The 12,728-nt window shown below is 45.9% G+C and overlaps 2 protein-coding genes across 3 annotated transcripts in view; both read right to left on the reverse strand.

The window, feature by feature from the left end:
- The window catches only part of JAKMIP2 (janus kinase and microtubule interacting protein 2), a 36,300-nt gene extending 35,446 nt beyond the window's left edge, over window positions 1-854 (reverse strand). For both annotated transcript variants that reach the window (XM_039701666.1, XM_039701667.1), the window contains exon 1: window positions 724-854. The gene's annotated coding sequence lies outside the window, so the exon portion shown is untranslated. The remainder of the gene's footprint in view (window positions 1-723) is intronic.
- An 812-nt stretch (window positions 855-1,666) lies between these two features.
- CDC23 (cell division cycle 23) lies at window positions 1,667-10,728 on the reverse strand. The gene is made up of 16 exons (XM_039701754.1): window positions 10,566-10,728; window positions 10,020-10,092; window positions 9,006-9,143; window positions 8,696-8,738; window positions 8,227-8,332; window positions 8,009-8,141; window positions 6,855-7,032; window positions 6,670-6,767; window positions 6,373-6,454; window positions 5,647-5,800; window positions 5,399-5,518; window positions 4,966-5,041; window positions 4,627-4,688; window positions 3,690-3,768; window positions 3,472-3,591; window positions 1,667-2,608 (listed from the first exon to the last, which is right to left on the reverse strand). The coding sequence occupies exons 1-16, from the start codon at window positions 10,691-10,693 to the stop codon at window positions 2,438-2,440; spliced, it is 1,761 nt and encodes a 586-aa protein (XP_039557688.1). The 5' UTR covers window positions 10,694-10,728; the 3' UTR covers window positions 1,667-2,437.
- Window positions 10,729-12,728: the final 2,000 nt, after the last annotated feature.

The following is a 12,728-nucleotide window of genomic DNA, read 5'->3' on the forward strand; positions in this document are numbered from 1 at the left end:
CCAAAATGAAACTGAGGAATGGCAATCCAGTAATTTAAGCATAAATTGCACATCACTCCAAGAGGCAGGTTTCCTCCATCAGTGGCTGTGAAAAAGGCATGCGCTGCATGTACAAAGAGATGCACTCTGCAGGATCGGTGTTTGCGAGACAGAATGCCTTCTCACATATAGACAAGCCAGCCCTGACAGCCCAGGACACGTACAGGTGCAATTATGAACATTCTGCTGGGCAGGAAGCCTTGCGTACCGCCGTGGGAGCGGTGGAGCGGGCACAGATGCACCGCGAGTGGAAACGAGCGCAGGAGCGCCCGCAGGGCCGCGCTGGCCTCGCTCCGCTCGGGCTCCCCCGCGGCGCCGAGGCCCAGCCCGGGCTCCGCCGAACGCCCCAGCCCCGGAGCATCCCTTCCCGTCCTCGGAGCATCCCGTCCCTGCCCCAGCCGCCGCACCCAGCGCGCCGCGCCCGCTCCGGGCGGACAATGACCGGCGGGCATACAATGGTGCAGGGCCGCGAGGGGCTGAGGCGGCTGCGGGCTGCGCCTGCCACACCTCTCCCGCCATCTCCTCTCCATCACCAACGCCGGCTCTCGCGCTTCCCTCCCGTCCATCACCTCCATCGCTTCCTCTCCCCCTTCGCGCCGCCGCCCCGGCCCCCGCAGCCGGCCGGTCATTGTTCTACCGCCGCGGGACCGGGCGACCCTCCCGGCCGCCGTCGCCGCCGCTCACCGTGCCGCCAGGGAAAGACGCCGAGCAGCGAGGGATGAGCACGGCGCATCCATCTTCCTGCCGCCGCGGCGGCTCCAGCGCCCGCACCGGCCCCGCCGCCTCCTGCGCGCCGGCGCTGAGGGCGCGCGCCCGCCGCAGCTGCGCCCCGGCAGCGCCGGCAGCGCGGGCCCACCGGGCCCAGCAGTGCTCGCGGCTCCGTCGGGACTCCCTGCCGGCTGGCCTCTGAGGGCGAGGGGCCGCAGCCCTCGGACCACAGGTGACTCGAGGCGTCCGGAGTCCCCGGGGCCTCAAGCTGGAGCTCGTCCCAGGCCTTGCGACTTTCGAGGGACACACCTCACCACACTCCATTTGGCCAGCACGTCAATGGCCACAGTATTTGGGAGTGTGACCTTCATCACCCTGGGGTACAGCTATCCACTCCATGTCTTTCTAGCTTAGAGGCAAGGACACTGTGTGGAAGCAACACTATCAAAAGCTTTGCACAAGCACAGGCAAATGACATGAGTCATTCTTCGCTTATCCACCAGCAAGCACATTAACCCCCACACAGAGAGCCAGTACCAAGTTTATCAAGCACAATTTGCCCCTAGTGACAACAATTTTATAAATGGTCTCGTTGATATCTTCAGGTTTGCATGGAACTGGGAAAGTTCTTGCAAAATACATCAAGATCCAGTTTTATTGTTTAAAACTATCTGCAGCAGAAATGGTTGTTGAATGGACACTATGGAACATAAAACAAGTCGGTAATTTCTAGAGATGCCCAGAACTAAGAACATGGGTTCCCTCTGCTCTATGGACATGCTGCAAATGCATTGGACAGAGGGCCCAGGGCTGTGACCCAGGTTTCCTGATGTGCCCACCTGTACAGTGCACAGGAAGCTAAATGGGAAGGGTTTTAAAATGCATTGTCCTTGATTTAGTCATGCCACAGACAGAGGGCTGTGGCTGTAAATTTATAGGGGTGAACAAAGACACTAATTCTGAAACAAAGGGATAATTATCTTTTTGCCTCCTTAACAAAATGATCCATTACAGTTCATTTGATTCCATTGCTACAGTGCACATGGAAGCTGCACCACAAAGAAGCCCAAGAACTGTAACTTCATTATTTTTTTAACTGTGCTATTCCAACTGCTTTTCTACTGAAAGCCAAAACTATCCATCAGATCCACAGTGAGAACTCAGACAGCTGTCACCTGTAGCTACTTGGGACTCCTCTGACATTTGCCAATACTTTAACATACCCATGGGACTCTGAGTGCCTATTCAACCGCTTCAGTGAAACATCTCCTGTGTAGTTCAAGACAAGCAAAAGTCTCTGATGACAGCAGTGATACCATAAGAGGTCCTCCAAAGAAGTGCAGTAAAGACCAGAGGTAACTTGGCAGAATCAAAATGTATTTTAACTCAAGCACACAAGCTCTTCCCAATGCCTCCCTTAGGAGCAGTCCAGTGTAGTGGGACATGTCTGCCCTCTGACTGGAATGACTTGGTGAGAAGTAGAGCAGGTTCTCACACTGCAGCACAAGCACTTTCACATCAGGCTCCCCTTTCCCTGTTTTCGTCTGTCTTCAGCTGTAGACTCTGCTAACTCCTTCCCTTTATGTGAGGGCAACAACAAAAGGAGGAATTTCCCTAGAAAGAAGTAAGTGTTTGCATGTTCCATCTGCAATGTCACATCCAATGCACAAGTTAGAAGTATCAGAATTGTTCATGGTGTTACGGAAGACAGATTGAGAGGGGAGACACGGCGTGTGGGAGTGTTGTTGGCTGACAAGGATGCAGGAAGGAAAAAGGGAGCAGCAACATCTGTGGATGATGTTTCTCCTTGGTTGCGAAGCTGTAAGATCTGGCGCAGCAGGGCCTTTCCTTCTTCTCTAGTCTGAAATTAATTTGTAGAAAACAGAACAATACAACTATGAATGGATGGTTTCTGGGTCAAATTCAGTATGTAAGCAGTGTAACTTAAAGTAGCTTGTTATTCTATAAGACTACAAGCTATAAAAGCAATTCTCAATTCTTTTTTCTTCTGCTCCTTAGAAATGTTAAGGTAAGCCACTTTTTTTGTTTTAGTCTTTCCTCCTTTTACTCCTGATTGGTGTGTTTCTTGGGTATTTCAGAGAACAGAACCATCAACCACTGAAGTTGTCTAAATATTCCAGTAGTAGATTGGGAAAACGTTGAATAAGGAGAATTGAGGTTGTAGAGAGCTCCAGGCAGCTTTGTCAACGATAGGCCAAACACCCTGCACTCATGGTTAGTGTCTACCATTAGGCTGAAATTAAAAATCCCAAACTGCCCACTTACAGATACATAACATCACCAAGTATGGAGCTGCACACAAAACCCAAGTACTATTATACTCTCTGCACCATCTACACACAGAAGATGAGAAAAAATAAGTTTTAGAAGTATCACCACTACACAGTGTGTGGGAGTTTGTGGCCATTCAGCTACCTCCTCAAGACCAAGACTTTTAGCAGCCTTAAGACTGCCATATGAAGCTTCAAATTTTTTTACTTAGTGAATTCCAGTGAGGTATGGTTCAATTTCACTATCTACACTACATTCCATGACTTTTATCAACCATACTCAGCATAACTGATCAGGTATACACGACAACCACCATTCAGGATGTGACCTGTATGGCAGACAGACCTCATTTCTTCATAAAGGATTCCTTCTACTCTGAGGGGAGCCAAGATTCCTTAAGAAAGAAGCACCAAAGACTGTGCAGGTACTCACATCATTGAAGGCACAGCATTTCTGAGCACATGCTGAGGCTTCATCCCAAAGCTTACATTTGAAGTAGTATTGGGCCAGGTAACGAAATGCAGTGCTGACCTCCAGGTGCTCCACTACCTCCTACAGTGAGTGGGGTAAAAAACATAATTTGTAAGCACCTTCCAAAGTAGTTGTACACCATGTTTACTTCTCCTTTTATTCCCAAGCTATCTTCTTACCCCACAGGAATAGATATCCTGGATGTATTTGATGTAGCATTGAGCTGCCTGCTCAGATTCATTCAGCTGTTCATGCAACCTACAAAAGGAGAAAAGTGGGTCACTGGAACAAGACTGCACTGTGGAAGACCTTCTTGGTCTATGAGAATGTACCTGCTCACCCTGACCTGAACTAAAGCCAGGTCCTTTCCTTCAGAATTTGCAGGACATGCAACATGTACTACCTCTTGTGGAAAGAGATGATCCAGTTTGCATTCATGCTGACAGACACAGAGGCAGTCAGATAGCGACTAGACAGCTAGAAGCAGTAACAACCAAAGCAGGGACCTTTGTATATTCTGTTGCATTTTAAAACTTTTAACAGACCTTTGACATTCTACTTACTATTTCCTCCAGTGCTCCTTCTTCCCCTGCTACAACCCAAATTTGTACAGCAGTTTCACTTTTAATTTGCCCTTTTTTTCCCCTCTTCACATTTCCCACTTTACATTACTTTATCCCCACAAAAAAAATTAGTGCTGATGTCACAGTATTCACATTAAACCTCTTCCAATGTCAGAGCCACATACTAAAAAGGAAAAATAAAATCAAACTACAATTTTGTACATCATCCACCATCATGGGCTGCTTTTAAGTTGCAGTACAACATATACAATTGCTAGTACTGCATGCTCAAAACACCTCAGGATTCAGAAGTCCTTTGCAACCCACATAATGCTATTATTCTCTCTAGTTATCCTGATGGAAACAAAGATAAAGCTGGACACCAAAATTTGCAATCACTACAACCCTAAAGGTATCAATTCTTACACAGTTCTAAAGGTAATATTAGCTAACAGCAATTCCACTTGTTTACAGTCTGTATTTTATCACTGGGTATCAAAATGCTATTTGCATTTAACAGAACCGTGACAGTTCAGTGAGGGTACATACTCACTTGGCAAGTTTCACAAGTGCCATTTTCTCCACGTCTCCCACAGCATAAGCTCTCCAATAGCACTGTCAAGGAAGGAAAGTCAGTCAAGCATGCCACAAAAATTAGTCCAGCTCATGACTCCAGCATGCAAATCAGAAACAAAAAATTACAGAGATTGTCAGCAAAAGGGGCATCTGTCTGTAGACAACTCCTTATTTATCAACTGCTCTAGTTATATTGCAGCAGTACTTCCCCAACTGTAACTGCCAAGGAGTTTAGGTAACACTAGCAACATAATTTTGCTGCAATTTCACCCAGTATTCTGGAAGACACCCTAAAGTCTTACACATCAGTTCTCACCTTCTTAGCTTCCACCAACTGATTGAGTTTCTCATAGCATTCTCCTAGAGCAACCAGCATACGAGAATCATTCGGTCTGTAAAAGAGCAATTCCTCAGGTAGTTTAATAGACTGCCAGCTGATCTCAGGGTGAGGGAAAGATGGGGCGTGGTCAAGGGAAAAAAATAATCTACACCTGGCAGACTATCATCCTTTTGCATAAAGCATCACTCTCACTCCTGACAAATCATCCTCAACATTTAACTGACAAAGTTTTTGTTAACAGTTAACTAACACAACTAAAAGGATTTGGAACAGTGGGACTGACTGCACACATCGCAAAGCATCAATGTTTTTTTCCATCCCCAACTTATTTCTTGCATGTAAATTCCTTAGCCAGTATCAACCATGTCAGAATGAAGACCAGTAAACATGGCTCCATTCTCAACTCTACCTGAGCTGGTGGGCCCGTCGGTAATAGTAGAGACAGTAAAATGGCATTTTGAGGATTTCATAGGTTTGCCCCAAGCCATACCACGCTCTGTAGTCCCTTTTGTTCACCTCTATTGCATGCCTGTCAATGAAAAGGAGATAAACTAGACAGAAAGTCAGAATCAAAACCAAATCCAGCAAAACACTAAGAAAAAATAGAAGATACTACTTCAGAAGCAAACTCCATTTTGTGCAGTACATGAGCGTTACCTATAAGCCTGAATAGCTGCAGATGTGTTCTTCATTTCCATATACTCATGCCCCATAAGTGTCCAGGCTCCTAGATAACGAGGATTCAGTTTCAAGGCCCTCTGGAAATAGAGTGCTGCTTTTTCATGCTGGGAACGCAAGCTATAATAATTTCCTAAAGTAAAAGGCATAATATTTAAATAAATTTCAAAAACCCACAACCAACCAACAAAAAAAGCCAACACCAATAGAGAAGTAGAAAAAATTATGTAATGTGTACTATCTACTACCTCCTAACAAATTATGAAGAGTCCTAATAAAGACAGAACTGATTCAAACCTCAAGAAACCTAACTGCACTCTGTTCACCAGTGTTCAATCCTTTTCCAGCTGTACCAATCCATTTATGATTCCATCGCCTTGGAGTGTCCTGATCTAACAAATCAATTTTCTGCTCCTCACAACACAACTATTTCCACTGGAGTTTGAAGACTATAAAGGGATTTTTAGGTACATGGGTCTATTTTCTACCCTAGTACTATTACAGCAGCTTTCAGAGAGAAATGAGGGAAAAGGTACTCTGTCATTTAGTCTGCTTTTCAGGCTGCCTGAATCGACATTCACCAAGCAGTGATTTTGATTGCCTTGCCAGCTTATCACTTCCACAAGTGTTTCCAAGATTCCCTTATACAGCCTACAGACAGCAAAATAAGATGTAAAAATAATATGTAAAAGAATTGGCTCTCACCAATTACACAGCAGGTCTCAACACGGTACTTGTCTATCTCACAGAGATTATGAGCCAGGTAGCTCAACTCAGGCTTCATGCTCTAGTGAAAAAAAATATTAAAGTGATGAGAGAGAAAGTACATTATGCTTTGAAAGAAACTGCAATAAGCAACTGGTAACGCATACAGTGCCTCTCTTCCATGGAGTTGGGAAGAGGCAAGCTGGTATTCAGAGAGGCCAGTCAGCACCAGCTGCTTTGCCAGTGTTTAAGATACCTCCAACAAACACCATCATTATGGACAGGAAGAATGCTTACCCTTACATAGAGCAAGTTGGAGAAAGTGTCCATGTTTTCTATTCTGTAAGGATCTTGTTTCCTCAGTTCATTAAAGATGGATAAAGCTTTGTCAATATCTGAAGAAGGAACAACATATGGGACACCAACAACTATAAATGCCAAGTTTTGCATTAAGGGGGTCATTACTACTTAGTGTCACTGACCTCTTATATTGTGGTAGGCAACTGCAATCTGAGAGATGATATAAGTGCTTTTGGAAAATCCTGCATCAATGAGAGACTGGTACTTCTGCAGAGCTTCCTCTATCAGCTGCAGCTCTGTATAAATGTGTGCAAGAAAGAACTCTTTCATCCATGTATCTGGCAAGGACAGGAACTTCAGCTAGCAAGAATCAAAGAAGAGGAGGAAGAGATGACAATCAGAAGTATTCTACAGGCTACACGTGGCAAAGAATCCATTATCTTCCCTCCCATGACTTAGTAGATGGTCCCGAGGTAGGAGGCTTTCCTGCAGTCACTTTCATAAATCCATTTGGTCAATCAGGGAAGAAATTGTCTTCAGATATGACATTACCTGGCTCTTGCTTCAGCCATTAAATTCAGACTGCACTTTCTTCCTATGTTTGAACATCAATATCCTAACACTAATTTCAATGAACTATGTAAGCAGATTCAAAAGTATATAATAAAAAATGCACTTCTCTTTTTCCACAAGTTGGTAACACACACTTCTGCATCACTTTTTAAAACATTTTTTTAAAGTACAGTTTTAAATACTCCATAATCCAGAATTTACTGAAGAATTCCAGAAGTGGACTCAAATTCCATGCAGAAAGAAAAATAATATATTTTGGTTTTATATCTGAAGTTTGTTTCTCTGATACAATTCACCTCCTATGTGGCTTTATACATTATCTTTTCAGTTTTGAAAGTAGTGATTCTACATATCCTTTCAAGCTATGAGAAGTGCTCAATAACTGAGGAATTAGAACCAGATTAAAAAAAAAAATAAAAAGGGACGTCTCTTAGGAGGATCTCCTTCATGTGACAAGATGATTACCCCAGTAACAACTGCTTCCAAAATACCTGAATTGGAAATTTCTCAAACCACTTTGTGGGGGAATGATAAGAAATTAGCCATGCCTGTATAAAGATTCTCAAGACACAGCACGACAAGCAATTGAAGATAAAGAGGATTTTACAATATAATTTACAGTTGTGGCTTGCCTTGCCTGAGAAGTGTCTCACAGAATGAAGCAGTGGGCAACATCAGTCTTATGGAAACAGAAACACTGGTCACTGAATCAGGCTAAACTTTTGAGATTTGTTACCACATCTTGGTATCTCCAAAGTTTTACCATCTCTTTATCTGTAATCAAGTTGCAAAGTTCCAGCCAGGCTCCCCAATGCAAAGGCAGGACATGAGCAGCTTCAACAAACACATCTATTGCTTCTTTCACCAGGTCCAGTTTCCGCAGCACAACACCATACCTGTAAAAAAAAGTATCAGGTTGACAAGAATCATGCAATTCTGCATATCTACGAAAATATATAAGAAATGCATGCAAACACTTACAGATAAAGGCCAAATCCATCCAGCTCCTGTGCCTTGTGTTTCTTGCTGAGCTCAACTCTCAATTCTCGTAGAGCTTCATTTTTCACCTGTCCTTTTTCCAGAGGTCCTACATGAAGAGAAAGTCACACAGCTAGTTTTCAATAAGCAGTGTCCCACAGCAATGCCAGCTCGAGGGTACAATCAGAATTATCGCTGACAGGACATGATGGCTTCCCAGTCTGTGTTTATGTTCCCCATTTTAAAGAAAATTGCTTAGTCTGGTCACCCAGTTTAAAAGAAGACCTAAGAGATGAAAATCTGCAACCTGTAATTAAGCCAATGAATCAAAAGAGAATGAAAGAAATCATGTTACAGCACCTATTATCCAAAAAATTGAGGGGAAAACCATAGACCCAAGATGAGTTACATGAAGAGTCAACAGCAAAAGCTTCATTATCTCATCATGCATTTTTTGACACCAGAGACTTACCCAAACTATCAACTGTCTCATCATCCTTTTTCTTTTCCCCTGACTGTGGAAAAGAAAGAAAATTCAAGATTATAATAGTGATTTTCCTAAGTTTGCTGCAGCACTTGCTGCAGTGTGTAAACTGAGTTTTCACAGACAGCACAGTTCTGAAAAGAGCAGCCCTATCTTTCTTCACCCAAACACAGAATTTGGACTTCAAGGTGGCCATTAGGAACCAAGCAAAAGAATAAGCAAAAAAATAAGATATGCCAGGGAGGGGTGGGAAGCAGAGGAGTTCAGTGCTAAGAGGCAACCTTTTTTTCTACCTTACCAGGTATCTGGAGTACATGTACAAGAAGTAAGCTTTCTGGCTCTTGCAGCCCTGTAAAAAGTAGGCAGCCCTGTCATATTCCTTGAGATCGAAGTAAGACTTGGCCAACGTGTAGGCATCCAGATCACGAGCATCCTCCTGCAGGGACACACAAGAGTTTTAAGACCCAAGAAACTCTGACATACTTTAGGAAAAACATGGTTACAAACACAGCAATTAAATTGCTCCAAAAGCTAAAAATGTAGTTTGTCCATCTTTTTAGATGGTTTAAGTACTATCAGAAAAGTTCCTCCACTCCCTCACATTATCCTATTCTAGAGTTCTCAAATAACACGTACAGACTATTTAAGAACATTTAAAATAAATGGTGAGATTTCAGAAACAAATTGTGGCAAGCTGACAAAAGGCAAGGCCTAGCTGTTCAATTAGTATGAAATACCATAAACAAGAAACCTGCTCAGGAATTCCATATAAGAGAATATTAATCTGTTAACATACAAGAGACACCTCCCTGGTGTTCCTTGAAAGGCATTTATGACATGTTACACTTCTATAATACAGCAGGACACACACCTATGAGTTCTACTGTATTCCTACAGAGGTGGGGATGGAGACACAACTTGTTTTTCTTGTGTCCCAAGGAGTAGAAGTTTAATGGCAAAACATAATTTATATTAAAATCAATTTGAACTCAGTAAAGAGGAATAAAAATAAAGTAGCATGCATGTGATTTCAAATTGGGCTTACAGAGTGCTTCATTTAGGACACAGCAACAGATAGTGCTTTCATCTGGGAAAGCACATTCAGCTCTCTTGCCCTTTTGAACACACTATGGAAAGGATGTTCCCAGCATCACGGCAGGGACTGGAGCTCAGCGCAGACTCCCACCCATGGGATTTGGGAGACTGCAATGACGTATTTTCCTCCATAGTTCAGATTAAACAGCCCACCCACAGGAGCTGCAGCACCTTGTCGAGCTCACAGCCACTCCCCCAAGCACAGCCTGGGCCGTACCTCGGTGAGCACGGGCGGAGGCGGCAGCTCGCTCAGTGGCAGTGGCTCCAGGGCGAAGGCAAGTTCAGCAGCCCTGAGGGAAAGAGAGCTTTAGAATCGTTGGATCATCAGGGTTGGAGACCTGTGAGGTCATCAAGTCCAACGGCAGCACGAGCACTGTAATCCCTAAACCACATCATCCAACGCCAGATGCAGACACCTCTTAAGAACCCCCAGAGACAGTGATTCCATAACTTCCCTGGGAAACCTATTCCAGTGCCTGACCACCTGAACATTTATAAAATATTTTCCAATATCTTACTGAATCTCTTCTATCTCAACTCAAGGCCGTTTCCTCTGGTCTCCTCCCTGCAGGCACAGCAGGAGACTGGCTCTCACCTCACTGCAAACTCCTTTCAGCGAGCTGTCAAAAATGATGAGGGACCCACGAGCCTCCTCTTCTCGAGAACAAACCTAGCTCCGTCCCATCCTCCCTCCCGGCACAGAACACGTTAGCCCCGGGGCCGCCGAGCTGGGCCCCGGCCAGCTGTGCCCGGCCCCGCTCACCACTTCCCGCTGTGCTGCAGCCCGCGCTCGCGGCTCCGCTCCGCCACGCTCAGCAGCTGCTTCTTGATCTCCCGCAGATCCGAGAAGTCTCCGCCGCCCGCCGCCGCCACCATTGTCGCCGCCGCCATCGCGCCAGCCCGGCCAATCACAGCCCCGTCCGCCGGCCCGGCCAATCACAGTCCCGCGCCCTGCGTGCCCGCCTGCCGGCCCGGCCAATCAAAGCCTCGCGCACTGCGCTCCCCCGCCCCTATATGGAGTCGTCTACTTGGACGAGCGCGAGAGGTTTCGTGATCAACCCCAGGCGCGCCCCGGAGTCGTGCAGTCTGATTGGTCGGTCGTGCCGGGCGCGCCTCGCAGTCGTGCAGTCTGATTGGTCGATCGTGCCGGGCGCGCCCCGGAGCTGTGCAGTCTGATTGGCCGGTTGTGCCGGGCGCGCCCCGCAGTCGTGCAGTCTGATTGGTCGGTCGTGCCGGGCGCGCCCCGGAGCCGTGCCGCCTGATTGGCCAGTTGTGTTTGAACTGGCAGCAAGTTGGCGGGTGATGAAAAGTGTCACTGCTGAGCGCGGTGTCTTTGTACTTGATTTGTTACTATCGTAAGAAAAGATTTTTGGTTTTTTGATGAGCTGTGAATGACACTAATTCTTACACTGACTCCCGTGTAGAGTCTAAGGCTACCACTGGCCTTCACTGTATTGATGAGTACTATGAATTGATCTGGAACCGTTTCATCTGGAACCACCTGCTGAAATTAAGATTGTTCTACAGAAGTTTACAGAGATAGGAAATGCCCAGTTTGTCGTTAAAGTGGGAATTGATGAGTTATTTATAGTCTTCAATGGTTTTTCAAATCAATAAAGCAAATTAGACCATTATTTGAAGTATAATTTCAGCGTTACATGGGTTTTTCCCTCTCTTAATTTTAGCCAAATGTTTTGCAAATTCAGTTGTAGCTTTGACAGAAAATACTTCTATTACTCTGCCAGCCCATACATCCAAAACGCAAATAAAAACTTCTTTGTTATTTTTGTTACTACACAGATGGGTCTAGTCAACACAGTGCCTAACTAATACCTCATTCTGTCTCTCTTTGGCCCGCCTCAGAACACATATGAAAAGAGCCTCAGAATTTTTTTCTGAAGATAATTTTTTGTTGTACTTACCATCTCTTTTATGTTCTCCATATGTAGGGATCAGCTGTTAGTGCTCTATGCTCCTAAACATTGTACTTGGTACTTGTTTGAGTCCCTTAGTTTGACTCAATGATCTTATCCCATCTAAATGATTCTGTGATTCTCTGCTGGTTTCAATTTAAGGATGGTCAGTTTTTACACGAATACGAAGAGTGATATTTAAAGAAATTGGTATGTGTGTGAGATCTATGAAGCAATTTTATTAAGGTCTGTTTATCTTCAGTTTTGGGCCCACTGGGTGTTATGTGCTGCTTTCCCGATGGAAACTGTGACCATTGAAGTGAGATTTCAGTACAAAGTACTGAAGCTGCTGCAAAAACGCACCAAGCGCTACTTCTCTTGCTGAAATCTAGGCAAGATACCCTTATTGTCACGCTCGTGTGCGTGAGCCCGGCACCTGTGATCCGGCCTTTGCGGTGAGCGCTCCTGCCGCGGACCGGCGCTGCCGCCCGCGGCGCGCGGAGCCGCTCGGCGCGCGGAGCCGCTCGGCGCGCCCGGCACCTGTGATCCGGCCTTTGCGGTGAGCGCTCCTGCCGCGGACCGGCGCTGCCGCCCGCGGCGCGCGGAGCCGCTCAGCGCGTGTCGCGTTCGCAGGAGCCGCTCAGCGCGCGGAGCCGCTCGGCGCGGGTCGCGCTCGCAGCCGCCGCGGGCCCGGCCGGGCTCGGGCCGCGCTGCCCCGCAGCAGAGGGCGCTCCGCGCTCTCGAAGCAGCCGAGAGAGGGCCGAAGGGAAGGTCGCCTTGCCCGAGTTCAAGAATTCAATTGGTAAGACTTGCTTCCTAATGAGAACTCGTGATTCTTCCTGTCTTTCCATTCTTTAAAAGATGGGTCTGAAGTGACACCTGAGGCTGGCATTTAGAGCCAGGAGACTAATTAAACCCTCTGTGCGTGAAAACAGATAGTATTTTGGGGAAATACAGATTACTGAGCAGTGCTGGGTGCTCTCGGGAAGGGAAACTTGCGCCCCGTGTTATTT

Source organism: Passer montanus, unplaced genomic scaffold (genome assembly GCF_014805655.1).
Source record: "Passer montanus isolate IOZ18808 unplaced genomic scaffold, ASM1480565v1 scaffold15, whole genome shotgun sequence".
In the NCBI taxonomy this organism is placed as follows: domain Eukaryota; kingdom Metazoa; phylum Chordata; class Aves; order Passeriformes; family Passeridae; genus Passer; species Passer montanus.